At 59.5% G+C, this 27,825-nt stretch overlaps 1 protein-coding gene across 1 annotated transcript; it reads left to right on the top strand.

Annotated features, from left to right (window-relative positions):
- Positions 1-27,165, top strand: STIP1 (stress induced phosphoprotein 1). The gene is made up of 14 exons (XM_054052501.1): positions 1-113; positions 4,423-4,632; positions 8,088-8,229; positions 9,424-9,565; positions 10,785-10,947; positions 13,157-13,283; positions 13,359-13,461; positions 13,554-13,674; positions 15,082-15,178; positions 15,278-15,402; positions 18,067-18,103; positions 18,221-18,324; positions 21,913-22,076; positions 26,992-27,165. The coding sequence occupies exons 1-14, from the start codon at positions 105-107 to the stop codon at positions 27,062-27,064; spliced, it is 1,617 nt and encodes a 538-aa protein (XP_053908476.1). The 5' UTR covers positions 1-104; the 3' UTR covers positions 27,065-27,165.
- The last annotated feature ends 660 nt before the right edge of the window (positions 27,166-27,825 follow it).

Raw genomic sequence — 27,825 nt, 5'->3', positions numbered from 1 at the left:
CGCGAGAGGGCGGGGTTAAGGCGGTGCCGGCCAATGGGAGCGAGGGGGCGGGGCCAGCGTTCTAGCAGCTTCCAGAGGGCGGCGGGAGCGGCGCGGGGGCCGCCATGGCGGAGGTGGGGGGGCCCGGGGGGGCCCTGAGGGGCGAGTGAGGGGTTCGGGGGTCCACGAGGGGGGTTGGGGGAGGGCTGAGAGGTCTGGGGGGGCTTTGAGAGGTGATTGAAGGGGTTCTGAGGAGTATGTGAGGGGTTTGGGGGGGCTTGAGGGATCTGGGGGGGCTCTGAGGGAGGAATGAAGGGTTCTGGGGGACCATTGTGGGGGTGGGGGGAGACTTGAGAGGTCTGGGGGAGCTTTGAGAGGTCTGGGGGGGCGTTGAGAGGTGATTGAAGGGGCTCTGAGGGGTATGTGAGGGGTTTGGGGGGGGTTGAGGGCCCTGAGGGGGGAATGAGGGGTTCTGGGGGGCCCTGGGGGGGTGAGGGGAGACTTGAGAAGTCTGGGGGGGCTTTGAGATGTCGGGGGGGGCTGTGAGAGGCGATTGAAGGGGTTTTGTGGGTTTGTGAGGGGTTTGCGGGTATTGAGGGATCTGGGGGGGGCTCTGAGGAGGGAATGAAGGGTTCTGGGGGTGCTGAGGGGGCGTGGGGGGAGACTGAGAGGCCTGGGGGGGTTTTGAGAGGTGATCGAAGGGGTTCTGGGGGGTATGTGAGGGGTTTTGTGGGGGGCTTGAGGGAACTGGGGGGGCCCTGAGGGGGGAATGAGGGGTCTGGGGGGGTTGGGGGGAGACTTGAGAGGTCTGGAGGGGGGTTGAGAGGTCTGGGGGAGCTTTGAGAGGTCTGGGGGGGCTTTTGAGAGGCGATTGAAGGGGTTCTGGGGGGTTTGTGAGGGGTTTGGGGGGGCTTGAGGGATCGGGGGGGGCCCTGAGGGGGGAATGAGGGGTTCTGGGGGACCATTACGGGGGTGGGGGGGGGACTGAGATATCTGGGGGGGCTTTGAGAGGTCTGGGGGGGTTTTGAGAGGCGATTGAAGGGGTTCTGAGTGGTATGTGAGGGTTTTTAGGGGGAGCTTGAGGGATCTGGGGGGGCCCTGAGGGGGGAATGAGGGGTTCTGGGGGGCCCTGAGGGGAGTGGGGAGAGACTGAGAGATGGGGGGGGGCTTTGAGAGGTCTGGGGGGGGCTTTGAGAGGTGATTGAAGGGGTTCTGGGGGGTATGTGAGGGGTTTTGGGGGGACTTGAGGGATCTGGGGGGGCTTTGAGGGGTGAATGAAGGGTTCTGGGGGTGCTGAGGGGGGGTGGGGCGAGACTGAGAGGTCTAGGGGGGCTTTGAGAGGTGATTGAAGGGGTTCTGGGGGTATGTGAGGGGTTTGGGGGGGGGCTGAGGGGGGAATGAAGGGTTCTGGGGGTGCTGAGGGGGGTAGGGGGAGACTTGAGAGATCTGGGGGGGCTTTTGAGAGGCGATTGAAGGGGCTCTGAGGGGTATGTGAGGGGTTTTGGGGGGGCCTGAGGGATCTGAGGGGGGAATGAGGGGTTCTGGGGGGCCCTGGGGGGAGACTTGAGAGGTCTGGAGGGGGGTTGAGAGTTCTGAGGGGGCTTTGAGATGTCGGGGGGGGCTGTGAGAGGCGATTGAAGGGGTTTGGGGGGTTTGTGAGTGGTTTGGGGGGGATTGAGGGATCTGGGGGGGCCCTGAGGGGGGAATGAAGGGTTCTGGGGAACCATTAGGGGGGTGGGGGGAGACTTGAGAGGTCTGGGGGGGGCTTTGAGAGATCTGGGGGGGCTTTGAGGGGCGATTGAAGGGTACTGGAGGTGTCTGGAGTGGTTTGGGGGTGCTGAGGGGGGGTCTGAGGGATCTGGGGGGGCTTTGAGGGGCGATTGAAGGGCACTGGAGGTGTCTGGAGTGGTTTGGGGGTGCTGAGGGGGGGGTCTGAGGGATCTGGGGGGGCTTTGAGGGGTGATTGAAGGCAATGCCATCTTTCCTCTTCCGTTTCTTCTCTTCCTCACACCTTCTTCCTCCTCGTGGTGCTTCGTTTTCCACTGCTTTCTCATCTATTTCTTCTCTTCCTCACACCTTTCTTTTCGTCGTGGTCTTCCTTCTCATGACGTTCCATCCTTCCTCTTCCGTTTCTCCTCTTCCACTTCTCCTCTTCCACTTCTCCTCTTCCACTTCTCCTCTTCCACTTCTCCTCTTCCACTTCTCCTCTTCCACTTCTCCTCTTCCACTTCTCCTCTTCCACTTCTCCTCTTCCATTTCTCCTCTTCCACTTCTCCTCTTCCTCACACCTTTTTCGTCCTTGTGGTTTTCCTCTTTGTGGTTTTCAATCTCCGTTCTCACTTTTCTCCTCTTCATCTCCTTTCTCACAATCTTCAATCCTTCTGTTCTCGTTTCTCCTCTTCCTCGCATCTATTTCTTCCTCATGGTCTTTCTCTTCATGATTTTCTAAGGTTCCTCTTCCATTTCTCCTCTTCCTCACACCTTTCTCTTCCTCATGATCTTCTTTTTGGTGATCGTCCATTCTTCCTTTTTCATTTCTGCTCTTTCTCACACCTTTCTCTTCCTCATGGTTTTCCTTTTGGTGATCTCTCATTCTTCCTTTTCCATTTCTCCTCTTCCTCGCACCTTTCTCTTCCTCATGGTCTTTCTCCTTATGATCTTTCATCCTTCCTTTCCTTTTCCTTTTCCTCTTTTTCCTCACACCTTTTTCTTCTTCATGGTCTTCCTTTTTGTTATCTTCTATCCTTCCTCTTCCACATGTCCTCTTTCTCACACCTTTCTCTTCCTCGTGGTCTTCCTTCTCGTGGTCTTCCATCCTTCCTCTTCCATTCCTCCTCTTCCTCACACCTTTCTCTTCCTCATGGTCTTCTTCCTCGTGGTCTTCCATCCTTCCTCTTCCACATGTTCTCTTCCTCATGATCTTCCTTTTGGTGATCGTCCATTCTTCTTCTTCCATTCCTCCTTGTCTTCACGTCTTTTTCTTCCTCATGATCTTCCTCCTCATGATCTTCCTTCCTTCCTCTTCCATTTCCCCTCTTCCTCACATCTTTCTCTTCCTCATGGCCTTCCTCTTCATGACTTTCCATTCTTCCTCTTCCATTCCTTTTCTTCCTCACACCTTTCTCTCCTCATGGTCTTCCTCCTCATGATCTTCCATCCTTCCTCTTCCATTTCTCCTCTTCCTCACACTTTTCTGTTCTTTATAGTCTTCCTTTTCATGATTTTCTGTCCTTCCTCTTTCATTTCTCGTCTTCCTCACACCTTTCTTTTCCTCATGGTCTTCCTTTTTGTTATCTTCTATCCTTCCTCTTCCACATGTCCTCTTCCTCATACCGTTCTCTTCCTCGTGGTCTTCCTCCTCATTATCTTCCATCCTTCCTCTTCCATTCCTCCTCTTCCTCACACCTTTCTCTTCCTCATGGTCTTCTTCCTCGTGGTCTTCCATCCTTCCTCTTCCACATGTTCTCTTCCTCATGATCTTCCTTTTGGTGATCGTCCATTCTTCCTTTTCCATTTCTCCTCTTCCTCACACCTTTCTTTTCTTCACGATCTTCCTTTCGGTGATCTTCCATCCTTCTTCTTCCATTCCTCCTCGTCTTCACGTCTTTTTCTTCCTCATGGTCTTCCTCCTCATGATCTTCCTTCCTTCCTCTTCCATTTCTCCTCTTCCTCACACCTTTCTCTTCCTCAGGGTTTTCTTTTTCATGATATTCTATTCTTCTTCTTCCATTTCTCCCTTTCCTCACACCTTTCTCTTCCTCATGGTTTTCCTTCTCATGATCTTCCATCCTTTCTCTTTCATTTTTTCTCTTCCTTGTGCTTTTCTCTTCCTCACGGTCTTCCTTCCCTTGATATTCTATCCTTCCTCTTCCATTTCTCCTCTTCCTCACACTTTTCTCTTTCTCATGGTCTTTTTCCTCATGGCCTTCCACCCTTCCTTTTCCACATGTCCTCTTCCTCACACCTTTCTCTTCCTCACACCTTTCTCTTCCTCACACCTTTCTCTTCCTCACACCTTTCTCTTCCTCACACCTTTCTCTTCCTCACACCTTTCTCTTCCTCACACCTTTCTCTTCCTCATGGTCTTCCTCCTCATGATTTCCCATCCTTCCTCTTCCATTCCTTCTCTTCCTCGCACCTTTCTCTTCCTTGTGGTCTTCCTTCTCATGATCTTCCATTCTTCCTCTTCCATTTCTCCTCTTCCTTGCACTTTTCTGTTCTTTATAGTCTTCCTTTTTGTGATCTTCCATCCTTCCTCTCCCCTTTCTCTTCTTGCTCACGCCTTCCTCTTCCTCACGGTCTTCCCCCTCGCGGTCTTCCACCCTTCCTCTCCCCTTTCCCCTCTTCCTCACGCCTTCCTCTTCCTCATGCTCTTCCTCCTCGCGGTCTTCCACCCTTCCTCTCCCCTTTCCCCTCTTCCTCACGCCTTCCTCTTCCTCGTAGGCGCAGGAGCTGAAGGAGAAGGGCAACCGGGCGCTGGCGGAGGGCGACGTGGCGGCGGCGCTGCGCCATTATTCGGCCGCCATCGCCCTCGATGGCTCCAACCACGTCCTCTACAGCAACCGTTCGGCCGCCTACGCCCGCGCCGGAGACTACACCCGCGCCCTGACCGACGCCTGCCGCACCGTCGAGCTGCGCCCCGACTGGGCCAAGGTGGGCAACGGGGCGCCCTTTCTTGGGGGTCAGACCCATTTTGGGGGTTCTTACCGTGTATTGGGGTGTTTCAGCCTCGTTTGGGGGGTTCTCAGCACCATTTATGGGGTTCTCACCGTGTTTTGGGGGGGTTTCAGCCTCATTTGGGGGGTTCTCAGCCCCATTTTTGGGGTTCCCACCGTGTTTTGGGGGCCTCAGCCCCATTTTTGTGGGTCTCGCTGTGTTTTGGGGGGTTCTCAGCACCATTTTGGGGTGTCCCAGCCCCATTTTTGGGGCCTCACTGTGATTTGGGGGGATCTCAGCCCCATTTTTGGGGGTCTCACCGTGTTTTGGGGGGTTTCAGCCTCGCTTGGGGGGGGTCTCAGCCCCATTTATGGGGTTCTCACCGTGTTTTGGGGTGTTTCAGCCTCGCTTGGGGGGGGTCTCAGCCCCATTTATGGGGTTCCCTCCGTGTTTTGGGGGCCTCAGCCCCATTTTTGTGGGTCTCGCTGTGTTTTGGGGGGTTCTCAGCACCATTTTGGGGTGTCCCAGCCCCATTTTTGGGGCCTCACTGTGATTTGGGGGGGTCTCAGCCCCATTTATGGGGTTCTCACCGTGTTTTTGGGGTGTTTCAGCCTCGTTTGGGGGGGTCTCAGCCCCATTTCTGGGGTTCTCACCGTGTTTTGGGAGGTTTCAGCCTCGTTTGGGGGGTCTCAGCCCCATTTATGGGGTTCTCACCGTGTTTTGGGGTGTTTCAGCCGCATTTGGGGGGGTCTCAGCCCCATTTATGGGGGTTTCACCGTGTTTTGGGGTGTTTCAGCCTCGCTTGGGGGGGTCTCAGCCCCATTTATGGGGGTTCTCACTGTGTTTTGGGGTGTTTCAGCCTCGCTTGGGGGGGTCTCAGCCCCATTTATGGGGGTCTCACCGTGTTTTGGGGTGTTTCAGCCTCGCTTGGGGGGGTCTCAGCCCCATTTATGGGGTTCTCACCGTGTTTTGGGGTGTTTCAGCCTCGCTTGGGGGGGTCTCAGCCCCATTTATGGGGTTCTCACCGTGTTTTGGGGGTGTTTCAGCCTCGTTTGGGGGGGTCTCAGCCCCATTTATGGGGTTCTCACCGTGTTTTGGGGTGTTTCAGCCTCGTTTGGGGGGGGTCTCAGCCCCATTTATGGGGTTCTCACCGTGTTTTGGGAGGTTTCAGCCTCGTTTGGGGGGGGTCTCAGCCCCATTTATGGGGTTCTCACCGTGTTTTGGGGTGTTTCAGCCTCGCTTGGGGGGGTCTCAGCCCCATTTTTGGGGGTCTCACCGTGTTTTGGGGTGTTTCAGCCTCGCTTGGGGGGGGTCTCAGCCCCATTTATGGGGTTCTCACCGTGTTTTGGGAGGTTTCAGCCTCGCTTGGGGGGGTCTCAGCCCCATTTTTGGGGGTCTCACCGTGTTTTGGGGTGTTTCAGCCTCGTTTGGGGGGGGTCTCAGCCCCATTTATGGGGTTCTCACCGTGTTTTGGGAGGTTTCAGCCTCGCTTGGGGGGGTCTCAGCCCCATTTATGGGGTTCTCACCGTGTTTTGGGGTGTTTCAGCCTCGTTTGGGGGGGTCTCAGCCCCATTTATGGGGTTCTCACCGTGTTTTGGGGGGTTTCAGCCTCGCTTGGGGGGGTCTCAGCCCCATTTATGGGGGTCTCACCGTGTTTTGGGAGGTTTCAGCCTCGCTTGGGGGGGTCTCAGCCCCATTTATGGGGTTCTCACCGTGTTTTGGGGTGTTTCAGCCTCGCTTGGGGGGGTCTCAGCCCCATTTCTGGGAGTCTCACCGTGTTTTGGGGGGGGTTTCAGCACCATTTCAGGGGTTCTCAGCCCCATTTATGGGGTTCTCACCGTGTTTTGGGGGGTTTCAGCCTCGTTTGGGGGGGGTCTCAGCCCCATTTATGGGGTTCTCACCGTGTTTTGGGGTGTTTCAGCCTCGCTTGGGGGGGTCTCAGCCCCATTTATGGGGTTCTCACCGTGTTTTGGGGGGTTTCAGCCTCGTTTGGGGGGGTCTCAGCCCCATTTCTGGGAGTCTCACCGTGTTTTGGGGGGGGTTTCAGCACCATTTCAGGGGTTCTCAGCCCCATTTATGGAGTTCCCACCGTGTTTTGGGGGCCTCAGCCCCATTTTTGTGGGTCTTGCTGTGTTTTGGGGGGTTCTCAGCACCATTTTGGGGTGTCCCAGCCCCATTTTTGTGGGTCTCACCATGTTTTGGGGGTTCTCAGCCCCATTTTAGGGGGTCTCGGCGTATTTTGGGGGGGGATCTAGTCCCCATTTGGGGTGTCCCAGCCCCATTTTTGGGGTCTCACCATGTTTTGGGGGTCTCAGCCCAATTTCAGGGGTTCTCAGCCCCATTTTTGTGGGGTTCACTGTGTTTTGGGGGGTTCTCAGCCCCATTTTAGGGGTTCTCAGCCCCATTTTCTGGGCTCTCCTCATGTTTTGGGGGGGTTCTCAGCCCCATTTTAGGGGTTCTCAGCCCCATTTTCAGGCTCTTCCCGTGTTGTTTTGGGGGGTTCTCAGCCCCATTTTCAGGGTTCTCAGCCCCATTTTAGGCGTTCTCAGCCCCTTTTTCGTGGGGTTTACTGTGTTTTGGGGGGTTCTCAGCCCCATTTTCAGGGTTCTCAGCCCCATTTTAGGCGTTCTCAGCCCCTTTTTCGTGGGGTTCACTGTGTTTTGGGGGGTTTTCAGCCCCATTTTAGGGGTTTTGAGTCCCATTTTCGGGGTTCTCAGCCCCATTTTTCAGGCTCTTCCCGTGTTTTGGGGGGTTCTCAGCCCCATTTTAGGGGTTCTCAGCCCCATTTTAGGCGTTCTCAGCCCCATTTTAGGGGTTTTGAGTCCGATTTTAGGGGTTCTCAGCCCCATTTTAGGGGTTCTCAGCCCCATTTTTTGGGTACTGAGCGCCATTTTTTGGGCTCTTCCCGTGTTTTGAGGGGTTCTCAGCCCCATTTTAGGGGTTCTCAGCCCCATTTTAGGCGTTCTCAGCCCCATTTTAGGGGTTTTCAGCCCCTTTTTCGTGGGGTTCACTGTGTTTTGGGGGGTTTTCAGCCCCATTTTAGGGGTTTTGAGTCCCATTTTCGGGGTTCTCAGCCCAATTTTAGGGGTTCTCAGCCCCATTTTTCAGGCTCTTCCCGTGTTTTGGGGGGTTCTCAGCCCCATTTTAGGCGTTCTCAGCCCCATTTTAGGGGTTTTGAGTCCGATTTTAGGCGTTCTCAGCCCCTTTTTAGGGGTTCTCAGCCCCATTTTAGGGGTTCTCAGCCCCATTTTTTGGGTACTGAGCGCCATTTTTGGGCTCTTCCCGTGTTTTGAGGGGTTCTCAGCCCCATTTTAGGCATTTTCAGCCCCATTTTAGGGGTTCTCAGCCCCATTTTAGGCGTTTTCGGCCCCATTTTCGGGCTCTTCTCGTGTTTCGAGGGGGTCTCATCCCCATTTTTGGGGGTTCTGTGGTGATTTTGGGGTCCCCCCCAGGGCTACTCGCGCAAGGCGGCGGCGCTGGAGTTCCTGCAGCGCTTGGAGGAGGCGAAGGCCACGTACGAGGAGGGGCTGCGGCACCAGCCCGGCAACGCCCAACTGCTCGAGGGGCTGCGCGGCGTCGAGGCGCGGCTCGCCGGTACGGGGGGGGGGCTGGGGGGCAACTAGGGGGCTGCTGGAGGGACTGGGGGGCAACTGGGGGGGCTGGGGGGCAACTGGAGGGCCTAGAGGGCAACTGGGGGGCAACTGGGAGGCCTAGAGGGCAACTGGGGGGCAACTGGGGGGGCTGGGGGGCAACTGGGGGGGGTGAGGGGCAACTGGAGCGGCTGAGCTGGCCAGTATGGGGGCTGGGGGGCAACTGGAGGGGTTGAGGGTGCAACTGGGGGGGGTTGAGGGTGCAACTGGGGGGGCTGGGGGGCAACTGGAGGGGTTGAGGGGGCAACTGGGGGGGCTGGGGGGCAACGGGGGGGGCTGGGGGGGCTGAGCTGGCCGGTATGGGGGCTGGGGGGGCAACTGGGGGGCAACTGGGGGGGGCTGAGCTGGCCAGTATGGGGGCTGGGGGGGCAACTGGGGGGGAATGGAGGGGCTCAGGGGCAACTGGGAGGGCTGAGCTGGCCAGTATGGTGGCTGGGGATGCAACTGGGGGGGCTGAGGGGCGACTGGGGGGCAGCTGGAGGGGTTGGGGGGCAACTGGGGAGCTGCGGGAGGGGCTGAGGGGCAACTGGAGGGCAACTGGGGGGCAGCTGGAGGGCAACTGGGGGGCTGCTAGAGGGCAACTGGGGGGGCTGGGGGGCAACTAGGGGGGCTGCTGGAGGGGCTCTGAGGCAACTGGGGGGCAGCTGGAGGGGTTGGGGGGCTGGGGGGCAGCTGGAGGGCAACTTGGGGGGCAGCTGGAGGGTCTCTGGGGCAACTGGGGGGCTGCTGGAGGGGCTGGGGGGCAGCTGGAGGGCAACTGGGGGGGCTGGGGGGCAACTGTGGAGCAACTGGGGGGGCTGGGAGGCAACTGGGGGGGCTGAGGAGAGGCTGGGGGGCAACTGGGGATGCTGGGGGGCAACTGGTAGGGCTGGGGGGCAGCTGTGGAGCATCTGGGGGGCAATTGTGGAGCGACTGGGGGGCAAAATGGGGCATTGGGGGGCAATTGGGGGGCGCTGGAAGGGAAGTGGGGGGCCTGGGGGGCAACTGTGGGGCAAAAATGGGGCATTGGGGGGCAATTGGCGCTGGGAGGGAAGCAGGGGGCTGGGGGGCAATTGGAGGGGCTGGGCTGGCCGGTTTGGGGTTCACTGGGGGCTATTTTGGGGTCCCGACACCCCCATTTTTATTCCCCCCCCATTAGAGCGGAAGCTGCTTAACCCCTTCAGTGCCCCAGACCTGTTTGCGCGACTGGAGGGGGACCCCCGAACGCGGGCGCTTTTGGGGGACCCCGAGTACCGGGCGCTGCTGGAGGAGCTGCGGGCGCACCCGGCCGCGCTGGGCACGTCAGTACCCACGATTTTGGGGGGCCGGGGGGGGGTTTAGGGGGCTCAAACCCCCATTTTAGGGGCTTGGGGGAAGCCTTGGGGCAGGTTTTGGGGTGCTGAGGGGTTTTGAGGGGCTCAATCCCCCATTTTAGGAGCTTAGTGGGAACTTTGGGGCAGCTTTTTGGGGTGTAGGGGGGTCAAACTCCCATTTTGGGTGGGGTTAGGGTAGGTTTTAGGGTGCTGAGGAGCTTATGGGGGGCTCAAACCCCCGTTTTAGGGGCTTGGGGGGAGCCTTGGGGCAGGTTTTGGGGTGCTGGGGGGCTTTTGGGGGGCTCAAATCCCCATTTTGGGGGCTTAGAGGCAGGTTTTGGGGTGCCGAGGGGCTTTTGGGGGGCTCAAATCCCCATTTTGGGGGCTCGGGAGGAGCCTTGGGGCAGGTTTGGGGGTGCTGAGGGGTTTTGAGGTGCTCAACACCCCATTTTGGGGGCTCAGGGGAGCTTTGGGGCAGGTTTTGGGGTGCTGGGGGTCTTTTGGGGGGCTCAACCCCCCATTTTAGGGCCTTCAGGGAGGTTTTGAGGCAGGTTTTGGGGTGCTGGGGGCCTTTTGGGGGGCTCAAATCCTCATTTTGGGGTGCTGGGGGGCTTTTGGGGGGCTCAAACCCCCATTTTAGGAGCTTAGTGAGAGCTTTGGGGCAGATTTTGGGGTGCTGGGGGGCTTTTGGGGGGCTCAACCCCCCATTTTAGGGCCTTCAGGGAGGTTTTGAGGCAGGTTTTGGGGTGCTGGGAGTCTTTTGGGGGGCTCAAACCCCCATTTTGGGGGCTCGGGAGGAGCCTTGGGGCAGGTTTTGGGGTGCTGGGGGGCTTTTGGGGGGCTCAACCCCCCCATTTCAGGAGCTTAGTGAGAGCCTTGGGGCAGGTTTTGGGGTGCTGGGGGGCTTTTGGGGTGCTCAAATCCCCATTTTAGGGGCTTGGGGGGAGCTTTGGGGCAGGTTTTGGGGTGCTGGGGGGTTTTGGGGGGCTGAGAAGATTTTGGGGTGCAAGGGGGGTTGAACCCCCCTATTTCTTCCCCGACCGCAGTGGATTATTGTGGGGGGGGGGGGGGCTGGTGTTGGGGTTCAATTTTGGGGTTCTTGGAGTGGATTCTGTGCAGGTTTTGGGGTGCAGGGAGGTGGGCGGGGGTTTTGGGGTGCAGATTTTGGGGTGCAGACCCCCCAATTTCTCTTCCCTCCCCCCCCCAGGAAGCTGCAGGACCCGCGAGTGATGGCGACGCTGAGCGTCCTTCTGGGCGTGGAATTGGGGGGCGGCGAAGACGACGAGGAGCCCCCATCGCCCCCCCCGACAGCCCCTGCACCCCAAAACCCCACCCCCCCACCCGAGGAGCTCCCCGAGAACAAGAAAGAGGTGAGGGGGGGACCCCAAAAACTGGGGGACCCCAATATCGCCCTCTCCTGCGCTTCCCCAAACCCACACAGTACCGCAAAGTGGGGGCGGAGGGGGGTTTAGGGGGGACTGAATGGGTTTTGGGGTGATGGGGGGGGTCTGAGGTGGATTTTGGGGGGGTTCAGGGCAGGTTTTGGGGTGCTGGGGGTGTCTAAGGTGGATTTTGGGGGGTTCAGGACAGGTTTTGGGGTGGTGAGGGGGTATCTAAGGTGGATTTTGGGGTGATGGGGAGGTGTCTAAGGTGGTTTTTGGGGTGTTGGGGGGGTTTAGGGCAGGTTGGGGGGTGTCTGAGGTGGATTTTGAGGGGTTCAGGGCAGGTTTTGGGGTGTTGGGGGTATCTATGGTGGATTTTGGGGGGTTCAGGGCAGGTTTTGGGGTGATTGGAGGATCTAAGGTGGATTTTGGGGGATTTAGTGCGGATTTTGGGGTGATTGGAGCATCTTAGGTGGATTTTGGGGGTGTCAGGGCAGATTTTGGGGTGTCTAAGGTGGATTTTGGAGTGTCAGGGCAGATTTTGGAGTGTCTAAGTTGGATTTTGGGGGGTTCTGGGCAGATTTTGGGGTGTCTAAGGTGGATTTTGGGGGGTTCAGGGCAGATTTTGGGGTGACTGTGGATGTCTAAGATGGATTTTGGGGGATTTAGTGCAGGTTTTGGGGTGCTGGGGGTGCCTAAGGTGGATTTTTGGGGTCCAGGGCAGATTTTGGGGTGTCTAAGGTGGATTTTGGGGGTGTTGAGGGCAGATTTTGGGGTGATTTGAGGGTCTAAGGTGGATTTTGGGGGGTTCAGGGGGGTCTAAGGTGGATTTTGGGGGGTTCAGGGGGGTCTAAGGTGGATTTTTGGGGGGTTCAGGGCAGGTTTTGGGGTGATTTGAGGGTCTAAGGTGGATTTTGGGGGGTTCAGGGGGGTCTAAGGTGGATTTTTGGGGGGTTCAGGGCAGATTTTGGAGTGATTGAAGCGTCTAAGGTGGATTTTGGGGGTGTCAGGGCAGATTTTGGGGCTCTAAGGTGGCTTTTTGGGGTGTCAGGGCAGATTTTGGGGTGTCTAAGGTGGATTTTGGGGGTTCAGGGCAGATTTTGGGGTGTCTGAGGTGGATTTTGGGGGGTTCAGGGCAGATTTTGGGGTGATTGGAGCGTCTAAGGTGGATTTTGGGGGTTCAGGGCAGATTTTGGGGTGCCTAAGGTGGATTTTGCGGGTGTCAGGGCAGATTTTGGGGTGACAGTGGATGTCTAAGATGGATTTTGGGGGATTTAGTGCAGGTTTTGGGGTGCTGGGGGTGTCTAAGGTGGATTTTTGGGGGGTTCAGGGCAGGTTTTGGGGTGATTTGAGGGTCTAAGGTGGATTTTGGGGGGTTCAGGGGGGTCTAAGGTGGATTTTTGGGGGGTTCAGGGCAGATTTTGGAGTGATTGAAGCGTCTAAGGTGGATTTTGGGGGTGTCAGGGCAGATTTTGGGGCTCTAAGGTGGCTTTTTGGGGTGTCAGGGCAGATTTTGGGGTGTCTAAGGTGGATTTTGGGGGTTCAGGGCAGATTTTGGGGTGCCTAAGGTGGATTTTTGGGGTGTCAGGGCAGATTTTGGGGTGTCTAAGGTGGATTTTGGGGGTGTCAGGGCAGATTTTGGGGTGATTGGAGCGTCTAAGGTGGATTTTTGGGGTGTCAGGACAGATTCTGGGGTGACAGTGGGTCTCTAAGGTGGATTTTGGAGGGTTCAGGGCAGGTTTTGGGGTGCTGGGGGTGCCTAAGGTGGATTTTGGGGGGTTGAGGGCAGATTTTGGGGTGATTTGAGGGTCTAAGGTGGATTTTGGGGGGTTCAGGGCAGATTTTGGGGTGCCTAAGGTGGATTTTGGGGGGTTCAGGGCAGATTTTGGGGTGCCTAAGGTGGATTTTTGGGGTGTCAGGGCAGATTTTGGAGTGTCTAAGGTGGATTTTGGGGGTGTCAGGGCAGATTTTGGGGTGTCTGAGGTGGATTTTGGGGCGTCTCCCCCCCCGTACCCCAACACCGCCGCGGCATTCACATTACAAAGTAGTAATGGAGACGCTTTTACCTCCAATTTCCCCTCCTCGTTCACATCCCCATAACTTTTCGGGGTACAATGAGCAATTTTGGGGGTACCTCTTGGAGTCGGAAGTGCATTTTGGGGGTGACCGAAGTGGGGGTCCCCCCCAAACCCCGCAGGCGCACCGCGAGAAGGAATTGGGCAACGCCGCGTACCGGCGCAAAGACTTCCCGGCGGCGTTGGCGCATTACACCCGCGCCCAAGAGTTGGACCCCACCAACATGACATACGTCACCAACCAAGCGGGTGAGTACCCCCCTGAACCCCAAAATAAAGACACCCCCAAACCTTCCTGAACCCCAAAATCCCCTTTTTTTACAGCCGTTTACTTCGAAACGGGGGACTTCGAGCGCTGCCGCGAACTCTGCGCCAAAGCCATCGACGTCGGGCGGGAGAACCGCGAGGATTATCGGCAGATCGCAAAGTGAGGGGGGGCGGAAAAAAGGGGGTACACACACAGACACCCCAAAATATCCCTTTTTCACCCCAAAATTGGTTCTTTTTTCCGCCTTTTAGGGCGTACGCTCGGATCGGGAATTCGTATCTGCGCGAAGAGCGCTACAAAGAGGCCGTAAATTCCTACAATAAATCTTTGGCCGAACACCGAACGCCCGAAGTGCTGAAGAAGTGCCAACAGGTGAGGGGGGGGGGCAGAAAAAGCCCTGAACCCCAACTTTGGGGCTGCGGGTGGGGGAGAGGGGGAAGGAGAAGAAAGGGGGGGCAATTGGGGGGTAATTGGGGAGGCTGAGGGGTAATTGGGGGGGATGAGGGGGGGATGAGGGGGGGATGAGGGCAACTGAGGGGGGTGTGGGGGCAACTGGGGGGCTGAGGGGGGGCTAAGGGGTAACTGGGGGGGCTGAAGGGCAACTTGGGGGGCAACTGGGGGGGCTGGGGGGTAACTGGGGGGGCTGAGGGGGGGCTGAGGGGTAGCTGGGGGGCCTAAGAGGCAACTTGGGGGGCAACTGGGGGGGCTGAGGGGTAACTGGGCGGGCTGAGGGGCAACTTGGGGGGCAACTGGGGGGATGAGGGGGCAAATGGGGGGCTGAGGGGGGAACTGGGGGGGCTGAGGGGGTAACTGGGGGGGCTGAGGGGGGGCTGAGGGGTAACTGGGGGGGCTGAGGGGCAACTTGGGGGGCAACTGGGGGTAATTCGGGGGGCTGGGGGGCAACTGGGGGGATGAGGGGCAACTGGGGGGGCAACTGGGGGGGCTAAGGGGCAACTGGGGGGGCTGAGGGGGGAACTGGGGGGGGCTGAGGGGGTAACTGGGGGGGCTGAGGGGTAACTGGGAGGGGTGAGGGGGTAACTGGGAGGGGTGAGGGGGTAACTGGAGGGGCTGAGGGGTAACTGGGGGGGCTGAGGGGTAACTGGGAGGGGCTGAGGGGTAACTGGAGGGGCTGAGGGGTAACTGGGGGGGCTGAGGGGTAACTGGGGGGGCTGAGGGGTAACTGGGAGGGGTGAGGGGGCAAATGGGGGGGCTGAGGGGGGAACTGGGGGGGCTGAGGGGTAACTGGGGGGGCTGAGGGGCAACTGGGGGGGATGAGGGGGGGCTGAGGGGCAACTGGGGGGCAACTGGGGGGGATGAGGGGGGGCTGAGGGGCAACTGGGGGGGCTGAGGGGTAACTGGGGGGGCTGAGGGGCAACTGGGGGAGCTACTGGGGGGGCTAAGAGGCAACTGGGGGTAATTGGGGGGCTGGGGGGCAACTGGGGGGGCTGAGGGGGCAACTGGGGGGGCTGAGGGGTAACTGGGGGGCTGAGGGGTAACTGGGGGGGATGAGGGGTAACTGGGGGGGATGAGGGGGCAACTGGGGGGGCTGAGGGGTAACTGGGGGGGGTGAGGGGGGATGAGGGGTAACTGGGGGGGCTGAGGGGCAACTTGGGGGGCAACTGGGGGTAATTGGGGGGGCTAGGGGGCAACTGGGGGGGATGAGGGGTAACTGGGGGGGGGCTGAGGGGGCAACTGGGGGGGTTGAGGGGTAACTGGGGGGGCTGAGGGGTCCCTGGGGGGGGTCCCTCCTGGGGTTCTGACCCCCCTCTGTGGGCGCAGGCGGAGAAGGTGCTGAAGGAACAGGAGCGCTTGGCCTATATCGACCCCGACCTCGCGCTGCAGGAGAAGAACAAAGGCAACGAATGCTTCCAGCGGGGTACGAACCAACCCCCCCCACACCTTAGGACCCCCCAACTTCATTTTTGGGGAGAGGGGGTCCCCCAAAACCCCCCTTTTTCTCCCCCCCCCCCCGTAGGGGATTACCCGCAGGCGGTGAAGCACTACAGCGAAGCCATTCGGCGCAACCCCCACGAGGCGCGGCTCTACAGCAACCGCGCCGCCTGCTACACCAAACTGCTCGAGTTCCCCCTCGCCCTCAAGGTTGGGGGGGGTTCTGGGGGGCTCTGGGGGGAAAGGGGGGTCCGGGGGACTCGGTTTGGGGGCGACGGAGGCTGAGAGGGGGGTTGGAAAGGGGTGGGTTGGGGGGAAAGGGGGAGGTTTGGGGGTCCTGGTGGCTCTGTTGGGGATGAAGGGGCTGTTTTTGGGGTGCAGGGGCTGCTTTTGGGGTGCAAAGGCTGTTTTGGGGGGATCTTGTTGGCTGTTTTGGGGGTGCAGGAGTTGGTTTTGGGGGGTCCTGGTGGCTCTGTTTGGGGTCTTGGGCCATTTTTGGGGTGCAGGGATTGGTTTTGGAGGTCCTTGTGGCTCTGTTTGGGGTCCAGGGGCTGTTTCTGGGGTGCTGAGGCTGTTTTTGGGGGGTCCTTGTGGCTCTGTTGGGGGTGCAGGGGCTGTTTTTGGGGTGCAGCGGTTGGTTTTGGGGTGCAGGGGTTGGTTTTGAGGGTCCTCATGGCTTTGTTTGGGGTCCAGGGGCCGTTTTTGGGGTGCAGGGGTTGGGTTTGGGGGTCGTGGTGACTCTGTTTGGGGCACAGGGGTTGGTTTTGGGGTGCAGGGGTTGGTTTTGGGGGTCCTTGTGGCTCTGTTGGGGGTGAAGGGGCTGGTTTTGGGGTGCAGGGGCTGTTTTTGGGGTGCAAAGGCTGTTTTGGGGGGATCTTGTTGGCTGGTTTTGGGGTGCAGGAGTTGGGTTTGGGGGTCCTTGTGGCTTTGTTTGGGGTGCAGGGGCTGTTTTTGGGGTGCAGGGCTTGGTTTTGGGTGGTCCTCATGGCTCTGTTGGAGTCTCAGGGGCTGTTTTTGGGGTGCAGGGGTTGGTTTGGGGGGTCCTTGTGGCTCTGTTGGGGGTGCAGGGGTTGGTTTTGGGGTGCAGGGGTTGGTTTTGAGGGTCCTCATGGCTTTGTTTGGGGTCCAGGGGCCGTTTTTGGGGTGCAGGGGTTGGGTGTGGGGGTCGTGGTGACTCTGTTTGGGGTGCAGGGGTTGGTTTTGGGGGTCCTCGTGGCTCTGTTGGGGGTGAAGGGGCTGTTTTTGGGGTGCAGGGGCTGGTTTTGGGGTGCAAAGGCTGTTTTGGGGGGATCTTGTTGGCTGTTTTTGGGGTGCAGGAGTTGGGTTTGGGGGTCCTGGTGGCTTTGTTTGGGGTGCAGGGGCTACTTTTGGGGTGCAGGGGTTGGTTTTGGGGAGTCCTGGTGGCTCTGTTGGAGTCTCAGGGGCCGTTTTTGGGGTTGCAGGGGCTGTTTTTGGGGTGCAGGGGTTGGTTTTGGGGGTCCTGGTGGCTCTGTTGGGGGTGCAGGGGTTGGTTTTGAGGGTCCTCATGGCTTTGTTGGAGTCTCAGGGGCCGTTTTTGGGGTGCAGGGGTTGGTTTTGGAGGTCCTGGTGGCTCTGTTTGGGGTCCAGGGGCTGTTTCTGGGGTGCTGAGGCTGTTTTTGGGGGGTCCTTGTGGCTCTGTTTGGGGTGCAGGGGCTGTTTTTGGGGTGCAGGGGTTGGTTTGGGGGTCGTAGTGGCTCTGTTTGGGGTGCAGGGGTTGCTTTTGGGGGTCTTCATGGCTCTGTTGGAGTCTCAGGGGCTACTTTTGGGGTGCAGGGGTTGGGTTTGGGGGTCCTGGTGGCTCTGTTGGGGGTCCAGGGGCTGTTTTTGGGGTGCAGGAGTTGGTTTTGGGGGTCCTTGTGGCTCTGTTGGGGGTCCTAGGGGCTGTTTTTGGGGTGCAGGGGTTGGTTTTGGGGGTCCTCGTGGCTCTGTTTGGGGTGCAGGGGCTGTTTTTGGGGTGCAGGGCTTGGTTTTGGGTGGTCCTTGTGGCTCTGTTGGAGTCTCAGGGGCCATTTTTGGGGTGCAGGGGGTGGTTTGGGGGGTCCTGGTGGCTCTGTTTTGGGTCCAGGGGCTGTTTTTGGGGTGCAAGGGTTGGGTTTGGGAGACCTTGTGGCTCTGTTGGGGTCTCGGGCCGTTTTTGGGGTGCAGGGGTTGGTTTTGGGGGTCCTGGTGGCTCTGTTGGAGTCTCAGGGGCTGTTTTTTGGGGGTCCTCATGGCTCTGTTGGGGTGCAGGGGCTGTTTTGGGGTGCTGAGGCTCTTTTTGGGGTGCAGGGGTTGGTTTTGGGGGGTCCTTGTGGCTCAGTTTGGGGGCGCAGGGGCTGTTTTTTGGGGTTCCCAGTGGCTGATTTTTGGGGTTCCTTCTCTCTCCCTTTTGGGGTTCCTTTTGTCTCCCTTTTGGGGTTCCTTCTCTCTCCCTTTCGGGGTTCCTTTTGACTCCCTTTTGGGGTTCCTTTTGTCTCATTTTTGGGGTTCCTTTTGTCTCCCTTTTGGGGTTCCTTTTCTCTCCCTTTTGGGGTTCCTTTTGTCTCATTTTTGGGGTTCCTTTTGACTCCCTTTTGGGGTTCCTTTTCTCTCCCTTTTGGGGCTCCTTTTGTCTCCCTTTTGGGGCTCCTTTTGACTCACTTTTGGGGTTCCTTTTATCTCCCTTTTGGGGCTCCTTTTGACTCACTTTTGGGGCTCCTTCTGTCTCCTTTTTGGGGCTCCTTCTGTCTCCTTTTTGGGGCTCCTTTTGTCTCCCTTTTGGGGCTCCTTCTCTCTCCCTTTTGGGGCTCCTCCTCTCTCCTGTTTTGGGGTCCCCCCCCACTCACTTTTGGGGTTCGGCTCCCTTTTTGGGGTCCCCCTTTTCCCCCCTTCCAGGACTGCGAGGAGTGCATCCGCCTGGAACCCACCTTCAGTGAGTGTTTTGGGGTTCCTTTTGGGGGGTCCCTTTTGGGGTCCCTCTGGGGGGTGTTGGGCTGGGGTGTGTTTTTGGGGTCCCCCCTCACCCCCTTTTCCTCTCCCCCCCCCGCAGTTAAGGGGTTCACGCGGAAGGGGGCGGCGCTGGAGGCCATGAAGGAGTTCACGCGGGCGGGAGAGGCGTACCAGCGCGCCCTGCGCCTCGACCCCGCCTGCAAGGTCGGCACGCGGGCCCTTAGCGGGTCCTTAGCGTGTCCTCACGTGTCCTCGTGTGTCCTCGTGGCCCTCCCGTGTTCTCCTGTGTCCTCGTGTGTCCTCGCGTGTCCTCGTGTGTCCTCGTGGCCCTCACGTGTTCTCCTGTGTCCTCGTAGCCCTCGCGTGTCCTAGCGTGTCCTTGCGTGTCCTCGTGTGTGCTCATGGCCCTCCCGTGTTCTCCTGTGTCCTCGTGTCCCTCTCATGTCCTCACACGTCCTCGTGGCCCTCACATGTTCTCCTGTGTCCTTGTGTCCCTCATGTGTCTTTGTGGCCCTCACGTGTCCCTCATGTGTCCTCGTGTCCCTCACATGTCCTCACGTGTCCTCACGTGTCCTCGTGGCCCTCACGTGTCCTTGCGTGTCCTCGCGTGTCCTCATGTGTCTTCGTGGCCCTCACGTGTCCCTCTCGTGTCTCTCTCGTGTCCTCGTGTGTCCTCATGTCCCTCATGTGTCCTCGCGTGTCCTCACGTGTCCTCGTGTGTGCTCATGGCCCTCCCGTGTTCTCCTGTGTCCTCGTGTCCCTCTCATGTCCTCACACGTCCTCGTGGCCCTCACATGTTCTCCTGTGTCCTTGTGTCCCTCACGTGTCTTTGTGGCCCTCACGTGTTCTCCTGTGTCCTCGTGGCCCTCACATGTCCTCGCGTGTCCTCATGGCCCTCACGTGTCCTCATCTCACTCCCATGTCCTCATGTCCCTCCCATGTCCTCCCGTGTTCTCCTGTGTCCTCGTGGCCCTCCCGTGTCCACGTGTCCCTCACGTGTCCCTCACGTGTCCCTCACGTGTCCTCGTGGCCCTCACGTGTTCTCACATGTCCTCACGTGTCCTCATCTCACTCCCATGTCCTGATGTCACTCCTGTGTCCTCACGTGTTCTCCTGTGTCCTCATGTCTCTCCCGTGTTCTCCTGTGTCCTCGTGTGTCCTCGTGGCCCTCCCGTGTTCTCATGTGTCCTCGTGGCCCTCACATGTCCTCACACGTCCTCGTGTCCCTCACATGTTCTCCTGTCCTTGTGTCCCTCACATGTCCTCACGTGTCCTCGTGGCCCTCATGTGTCCTTGCGTGTCCTTGTGTGTCCTCATGGCCCTCACGTGTCCTCACATGTCCTTGTCTCACTCCCATGTCCTGATGTCACTCCCGTGTCCTCACACGTCCTCACGTGTCCTCATGGCCCTCACGTGTTCTCATGTATCTTCATGGCCCTCACGTGTCCTCGTGGCCCTCACGTGTTCTCATGTATCTTCATGGCCCTCACGTGTCCTCACGTGTCCTCGTGGCCCTCACGTGTCCTCGCGTGTCCTTGCGTGTCCTCATGGCCCTCACGTGTTCTCATGTGTCTTCATGGCCCTCATGTGTCCTCATGTGTCCTCGTGTCCCTCACGTGTCCTCACGTGCCTTCATGGCCCTCCCATGTTCTCATGTGTTCTCGTGGCCCTCACGTGTCCTCACGTGTCCTCACGTGTCCTCACATGTCCTCGTCTCACTCCCATGTCCTGATGTCACTCCCGTGTCCTCACACGTCCTCACGTGTCCTCGTGGCCCTCACGTGTTCTCACGTGTTCTCATGTGTCCTTGTGTCCCTCATGTGTCCTCATGTGTTCTCACGTGTCCTCATGGTCCTCACGTGTCCCTCCCATGTTCTCATGTCCTTCCTGTGTTCTCCCGTGTCCTCGTGTCCCCCTCGTGTCTCTCCCATGTTCTCCCGTGTTCTCCCGTGTTCTCCCGTGTTCTCCCGTGTTTTCGTGTCTTTGGAGGTGCAGTGGTGCTGTTGTTACCCCCCTGACCCCCCTTATTGCCCCCCCCGACCCCCTTATTGCCCCCTCTGACCCCCTTATTGCCCCCCCTGACCCCCTTATTGCCCCCCCTGACCCCCTTATTGCCCCCCGACCCCCTTATTGCCCCCCTGACCCCCTTATTGCCCCCTCTGACCCCCCTTATTGCCCCCCCTGACCCCCTTATTGCCCCCCCTGACCCCCTTATTGCCCCCCGACCCCCTTATTGCCCCCCTGACCCCCTTATTGCCCCCCCTGACCCCCTTATTGCCCCCCTGACCCCCTTATTGCCCCCCTGACCCCCCTTATTGCCCCCTCTGACCCCCTTTATTGCCCCTCTGACCCCCTTATTGCCCCCCCGACCCCCTTATTGCCCCCCTGACCCCCTTATTGCCCCCTCTGACCCCCTTATTGCTCCCCTGACCCCCCTTATTGCCCCCGTCCCCCCATTATTGCCCCCCAGGAGCCTCTGGAGGGGCAGTTGCGCCATTATTGCCCCCCTGACCCCCTTTATTGCCCCCGTCCCCCCGTTATTGCCCCCCAGGAGGCTCTGGAGGGGCAGTTTCCCCCTTATTGCCCCCCTTATTGCCCCCGTCCCCCCCTTATTGCCCCCCAGGAGGCTCTGGAGGGGCAGTTGCCCCCTTATTGCCCCCCCTTATTGCCCCCATCCCCCCTTATTGCCCCCCAGGAGCCTCTGAAGGGGCAGTTGCCCCCTTATTGCCCCCCCTTATTGCCCCCGTCCCCCCCTTATAGCCCCCCAGGAGGCTCTGGAGGGGCAGTTGCCCCCTTATTGCCCCCCTTATTGCCCCGTCCCCCCCTTATTGCCCCCCAGGAGGCTCTGGAGGGGCAGTTGCCCCCTTATTGCCCCCCTTATTGCCCCGTCCCCCCCTTATTGCCCCCCAGGAGGCTCTGGAGGGGCAGTTGCCCCGTTATTGCCCCCCCTTATTGCCCCCGTCCCCCCGTTATTGCCCCCCAGGAGGCTCTGGAGGGGCAGTTGCCCCCTTATTGCCCCCCTTATTGCCCCCATCCCCCCCTTATTGCCCCCCAGGAGGCTCTGGAGGGGCAGTTGCCCCCTTATTGCCCCCCCTTATTGCCCCCGTCCCCCCGTTATTGCCCCCCAGGAGGCTCTGGAGGGGCAGTTGTGCTGTTATTGCCCCCCCTTATTGCCCCCGTCCCCCCCTTATTGCCCCCCAGGAGGCTCTGGAGGGGCAGTTGCGCCATTGTTGCCCCCCCTTATTGCCCCCGTCCCCCCCTTATTGCCCCCCAGGAGCCTCTGGAGGGGCAGTTACCCCCTTATTGCCCCCCCTTATTGCCCCCATCCCCCCCTTATTGCCCCCCAGGAGGCTCTGGAGAGGCAGTTGTGCCATTGTTGCCCCCCCTTATTGCCCCCTTCCCCCCCTTATTGCCCCCATCCCCCCCTTAATGCCCCCCAGGAGCCTCTGGAGGGGCAGTTGCGCTGTTATTGCCCCCCCTTATTGCCCCCATCCCCCCCTTATAGCCCCCCAGGAGGCTCTGGAGGGGCAGTTGCCCCCCCTTATTGCCCCCGTCCCCCCGTTATTGCCCCCCAGGAGGCTCTGGAGGGGCAGTTGTGCTGTTATTGCCCCCCCTTATTGCCCCCGTCCCCCCCTTATTGCCCCCCAGGAGGCTCTGGAGGGGCAGTTGTGCCATTATTGCCCCCCCTTATTGCCCCCGTCCCCCCTTATTGCCCCCCAGGAGGCTCTGGAGGGGCAGTTGCCCCCTTATTGCCCCCCCTTATTGCCCCCGTCCCCCGTTATTGCCCCCCAGGAGGCTCTGGAGGGGCAGTTGCGCTGCGCCCGGGGGCGCCAGGACAGCCCCGAGGAGGTGAAGCGCCGCGCCATGGCCGACCCCGAGGTGGCGCAGATCATGGGGGACCCCACCATGCGCCTCATCCTCGAGCAGATGCAGAAGGACCCGCAGGCGCTCAGCGAGTGCGTGGGGGGGACCCCCAAAACCCACCGGGGAACCCCAATGTCACCGGGAGGGATCAAAGTCACCCCAAAAGGGTCTCTGCGCAGTCGCAAAATGGCGGCCGAGAGCCCCAAAGGGTCCCTCAAATGGCGCCTAAAGGGGGTTTGTGTCACTGAGGGGTCCTCAAAATCCCCAGAGGGCCCCAAAGAGTCCTCGGGTGTCACCAAGAGGTCCCCAAAATCCTCAGGGAGCCCCAAAGGGGGACCCCAATGTCACCAGAGGGGGTGAAATGGCGCCAGAGGGTCTCCTCAGTCACAAAATGGCACCCGAGAGCCCCAAAGGGTCCCTCAAATGGCGCCTAAAGGGGGTTTGTGTCACTGAGGGGGTCCCCAAAATCCCCAGAGAGCCCCAAAGGGTCCTCAGGTGTCACTGAAGGATCCCCAAAGTCTTCACAGAGGCCCAAAGGGGGACCCCAATGTCACCTGAGGGGGTGAAATGGCGCCAGAGGGTCTCCACAGTCACAAAATGGCGGCCGAGAGCCCCAAAGGGTCCCTCAAATGGCGCCTAAAGGGGGTTTGTGTCACTGAGGGGTCCTCAAAATCCTCAGAGAGCCCCAAAGGGTCCTCAGGTGTCACCGAGGGGTCCCCAATGTCTTCAGAGAGGCCCAAAGGGGGACCCCAATGTCACTGGGAGGGATCAAAGTCACCCCAAAAGGGTCTCTGCGCAGTCACAAAATGGCGCTCGAGAGCCCCAAAGGGTCCCTCAAAGGGCGCCTAAAGGGGGTCTGTGTCACTGAGGGGTCCCCAAAATCCCCAGAGAGCCCCAAAGGGTCCTCAGGTGTCACCGAGGGGTCCCCAATGTCTTCAGAGAGGCCCAAAAGGGGTCCCCAATGTCTTCAGAGAGGCCCAAAGGGGGACCCCAATGTCACCAGAGGGGGTGAAATGGCGCCAGAGGGTCTCCACAGTCACAAAATGGCACCCGAGAGCCCCAAAGGGTCCCTCAAATGGCACCTAAAGGGGGTTTGTGTCACTGAGGGGTCCTCAAAATCCTCAGAGAGCCCCAAAGGGTCCTCAGGTGTCACCGAGGGGTCCCCAATGTCTTCAGAGAGGCCCAAAGGGGGACCCCAATGTCACCAAAGGGGGTGAAATGGCGCCAGAGGGTCTCCACAGTCACAAAATGGCGGCCGAGAGCCCCAAAGGGTCCCTCAAATGGCGCCTAAAGGGGGTTTGTGTCACTGAGGGGTCCTCAAAATCCTCAGAGAGCCCCAAAGGGTCCTCAGGTGTCACCGAGGGGTCCCCAATGTCTTCAGAGAGGCCCAAAGGGGGACCCCAATGTCACTGGGAGGGATCAAAGTCACCCCAAAAGGGTCTCTGCGCAGTCACAAAATGGCGCTCGAGAGCCCCAAAGGGTCCCTCAAAGGGCGCCTAAAGGGGGTCTGTGTCACTGAGGGGTCCCCAAAATCCCCAGAGAGCCCCAAAGGGTCCTCAGGTGTCACCGAGGGGTCCCCAATGTCTTCAGAGAGGCCCAAAAGGGGTCCCCAATGTCTTCAGAGAGGCCCAAAGGGGGACCCCAATGTCACCAGAGGGGGTGAAATGGCGCCAGAGGGTCTCCACAGTCACAAAATGGCACCCGAGAGCCCCAAAGGGTCCCTCAAATGGCACCTAAAGGGGGTTTGTGTCACTGAGGGGTCCTCAAAATCCTCAGAGAGCCCCAAAGGGTCCTCAGGTGTCACCGAGGGGTCCCCAATGTCTTCAGAGAGGCCCAAAGGGGGACCCCAATGTCACCAAAGGGGGTGAAATGGCGCCAGAGGGTCTCATCAGTCACAAAATGGCGTCTGAGAGCCCCAAAGGGTCCCTCAAATGGCGCCTAAAGGGGGGTCTGTGTCATTGAGGGGTCCCCAAAATCCCCAGAGAGCCCCAAAGGGGGACCCCAATGTCACTGGGAGGGCTTTGGGGTCACCAGGAGGGCCTAAAGTCACCCCAAAAGGGTCTCCACAGTCACAAAATGGCACCCGAGAGTCCCAAAGGGTCCCTCAAATGGCGCCTAAAGGGGGTTTGTGTCACTGAGGGGGTCCCCAAAATCCCCAGAGAGCCCCAAAGGGTCCCCAATGTCACTAAGGGGTTCCTAAAGTCATCAGAGAGGCCCAAAGGGGGACCCCAATGTCACCGGGAGGGCTTCAGAGTCACCGGGGGGGGGATCAAAGTCACCCCAAAAGGGTCTCCACAGTCACAAAATGGCACCCGAGAGCCCCAAAGGGTCCCTCAAATGGCGCCTAAAGGGGGGTTTGTGTCATTGAGGGGTCCCCAAAATCCCCAGAGAGCCCCAAAGGGTCCTCAGGTGTCACCAAGAGGTCCCCAATGTCTTCAGAGAGGCCCAAAGGGGGACCCCAATGTCACTGGGAGGGATCAAAGTCACCCCAAAAGGGTCTCTGCGCAGTCGCAAAATGGCGCTCGAGAGCCCCAAAGGGTCCCTCAAAGGGCGCCTAAAGGGGGTCTGTGTCACTGAGGGGTCCCCAAAATCCCCAGAGGGCCCCAAAGGGGGACCCCAGTGTCACTGGGAGGGACCAAAGTCACCCCAAAAGGGTCTCTGCGCAGTCACAAAATGGCGGCCGAGAGCCCCAAAGGGTCCCTCAAATGGCGCCTCAAGGGGGGCTGTGTCACCGAGGGGGCCCCAAAATCCCCAGAGAGCCCCAAAGGGTCCTCAGGTGTCACTGAGGGATCCCCAAAGTCTTCAGAGAGGCCCAAAGGGGGACCCCAATGTCACCTGAGGGGGTGAAATGGCGCCAGAGGGTCTCCACAGTCACAAAATGGCGCCCGAGAGCCCCAAAGGGTCCCTCAAATGGCGCCTAAAGGGGGTTTGTGTCACTGAGGGGTCCTCAAAATCCTCAGAGGGCCCCAAAGGGGGACCCCAATGTCACTAAGGGGTTCCTAAAGTACCCAGAGAGCCCCAAAGGGGGACCCCAATGTCACTGGGAGGGATCAAAGTCACCCCAAAAGGGTCTCTGCGTAGTCACAAAATGGCGGCCGAGAGCCCCAAAGGGTCCCTCAAATGGCACCTAAAGGGGGGTCTGTGTCACTGAGGGGTCCCCAAAATCCACAGAGGGCCCCAAAGGGCCCTCAGGTGTCACCGAGGGGTCCCCAATGTCTTCAGAGAGGCCCAAAGGGGTCCCCAATGTCTTCAGAGAGGCCCAAAGGGGGACCCCAAAGGGTCTCCACAGTCACAAAATGGCACCCGAGAGCCCCAAAGGGTCCCTCAAATGGCGCCTAAAGGGGGGTTTGTGTCATTGAGGGGTCCCCAAAATCCCCAGAGAGCCCCAAAGGGTCCTCAGGTGTCACCAAGAGGTCCCCAATGTCTTCAGAGAGGCCCAAAGGGGGACCCCAATGTCACTGGGAGGGATCAAAGTCACCCCAAAAGGGTCTCCACAGTCACAAAATGGCGCCCGAGAGCCCCAAAGGGTCCCTCAAAGGGCGCCTAAAGGGGGTCTGTGTCACTGAGGGGTCCCCAAACTCCCCAGAGGGCCCCAAAGGGGGACCCCAGTGTCACTAAGGGGTTCCTAAAGTCATTAGAGAGCCCCAAAGGGGGACCCCAATGTCACCGGGAGGGCTTCAGAGTCACCGGGGGGGGGATCAAAGTCACCCCAAAAGGGTCTCTGCGCAGTCACAAAATGGTGTCCGAGAGCCCCAAAGGGTCCCTCAAAGGGCGCCTGAAGGGGTTCTGTGTCACTGAGGGGGCCCCAAAATCCCCAGAGGGCCCCAAAGGGTCCTCAGGTGTCACTGAGGGATCCCCAAAGTCTTCAGAGAGGCCCAAAAGGAGACCCCAATGTCTCCAGAGGGGGTGAAATGGCGCCAGAGGGTCCCAAAGGGTCCCTCAAATGGCGCCTAAAGGGGGGGTCTGTGTCACTGAGGGGGCCCCAAAATCCCCAGAGAGCCCCAAAGGGTCCTCAGGTGTCACCGAGGGGTCCCCAATGTCTTCAGAGAGGCCCAAAGGGGGACCCCAAAGGGTCTCCACAGTCACAAAATGGCACCCGAGAGCCCAAAAGGGTCCCTCAAATGGCGCCTAAAGGGGGGGGTCTGTGTCATTGAGGGGTCCCCAAAATCCCCAGAGAGCCCCAAAGGGGGACCCCAATATCACTGAGAGGTCCCCAAAATCCCCAGGAGCTCCAAAGGGGGACCCCAATGTCACCGGGAGGGCCAAAAGTCACCCCAAAAGGGTCTCCACAGTCACAAAATGGCGTCTGAGAGCCCCAAAGGGTCCCTCAAAGGGTGCCTAAAGGGGGTTTGTGTCACTGAGGGGTCCCCAAAATCCCCAGAGGGCCCCAAAGGGTCCCCAATGTCACTAAGGGGTTCCTAAAGTCATCAGAGAGGCCCAAAGGGGGACCCCAATGTCACTGGGAGGGATCAAAGTCACCCCAAAAGGGTCTCTCCACAGTCACAAAATGGCGGCCGAGAGCACCAAAGGGTCCCTCAAAGGGCGCCTAAAGGGGGTTTGTGTCACTGAGGGGTCCCCAAAATCCCCAGAGGGCCCCAAAGGGTCCTCAGGTGTCACCGAGGGGTCCCCAATGTCTTCAGAGAGCCCCAAAGGGGGACCCCAATGTCACTGGAAGGGCTTTGGGGTCACCAGGAGGGCCTAAAGTCACCCCAAAAGGGTCTCCATAGTCACAAAATGGCTCCCGAGAGCGCCAAAGGGTCCCTCAAATGGCACCTGAAGGGGGGGGTCTGTGTCATTGAGGGGTCCCCAAAATCACCAGGGAGCCCCAAAGAGTCCCCAGAGAGCCCCAAGGGGTCCCCAAAATACCCAGGGAGCCCCAAATGTCACTGCGGGGGGGGGGGGGATATCACTGGGGAGCCCCTCAGGGCCCTCAAATGTCACCATGGGGACCCCCAATCCTCAGGGGGGATCGCAGCCCCCCTCGAACCCCCTCTTTCCTTCCTTCAGGCACCTCAAGAACCCCTTAATCGCACAGAAGATCCAGAAGCTGATGGACGTGGGGCTCATCGCCATCCGGTGACCCCCTCTGCACCCCAAAAAAATGGGGGGGATGGGGGGGGGTCCCCCCCTTTCCCCCCTCCCTCTCCCCCCCAAAAAAAAGTGCTGTTTTGGGGTGCCGCGACCCCCAATAAAGAGCGGAGCAAAAGCCAAGTGTGGTTGAAGAGGGGGGAAAAGGGGGGAGAGGGTTTTGGGGGGCAAAAAGGGGGGGGGAGTGGATTTTGGGGGGCAGAAAGGGGAGAGTGGATTTTGGGGGTGAAAAGGGGGAGAGTGGATTTTGGGGGGCAAAAGGGGGAGAGTGGATTTTGGGGTGAAAAGGGGGAGAGTGGATTTTGGGGGTGAAAAGAGGGGTCTGTGCACATGGGGGGCACAAAAGTGGGGTGAAGGGGGGGGTACCCCACATTGGGGACCCCCATCTGGGCCCTCTCCCCCCCCCCTTCAGCTTCCTTTGTGGGTTCCGGAGGCCCTTTGGCTGTGGGGCGGAGCAGTGGGGCGGGAAAGGGCCCCGGGACGCTGCTGTGGGGCGGAGGGGACCCACACGGCTGCGCTGTGGGGCAGAGGGGACCCACACGGCTGCGCTGTGGGGCGGAGGGGACCCACACGGCTGCGCTGTGGGGCAGAGGAGATGTGAGGGTCTTCGCTGTGGGGCAGAGGGGATGTGAGGGGCTGCGCTGTGGGGCAGAGGGGACACAGACGGCTTCGCTGTGGGGCAGAGCAGACGTGAAGGGCTTCGCTGTGGGGCAGAAGTGACACAGACGGCTTCGCTGTGGGGCAGAGTGGTTG

This window comes from Cuculus canorus, chromosome 34 (assembly GCF_017976375.1).
Source record: "Cuculus canorus isolate bCucCan1 chromosome 34, bCucCan1.pri, whole genome shotgun sequence".
NCBI classification, from domain to species: domain Eukaryota; kingdom Metazoa; phylum Chordata; class Aves; order Cuculiformes; family Cuculidae; genus Cuculus; species Cuculus canorus.
The sequence above is the reverse complement of the archived record's forward strand: the minus strand, read 5'-3'. Positions and strand labels throughout refer to the sequence as shown.

Bases quoted from the DNA above. Each gene is read 5' to 3' on its own strand.
- STIP1 (XM_054052501.1), top strand. The intron at 13,675-15,081 runs GTGAGGGGGGGG...CTGTGGGCGCAG, and splicing joins TGCTGAAGAAGTGCCAACAG to GCGGAGAAGGTGCTGAAGGA. The intron at 18,104-18,220 runs GTGAGTGTTTTG...CCCCCCCCGCAG, and splicing joins CCGCCTGGAACCCACCTTCA to TTAAGGGGTTCACGCGGAAG.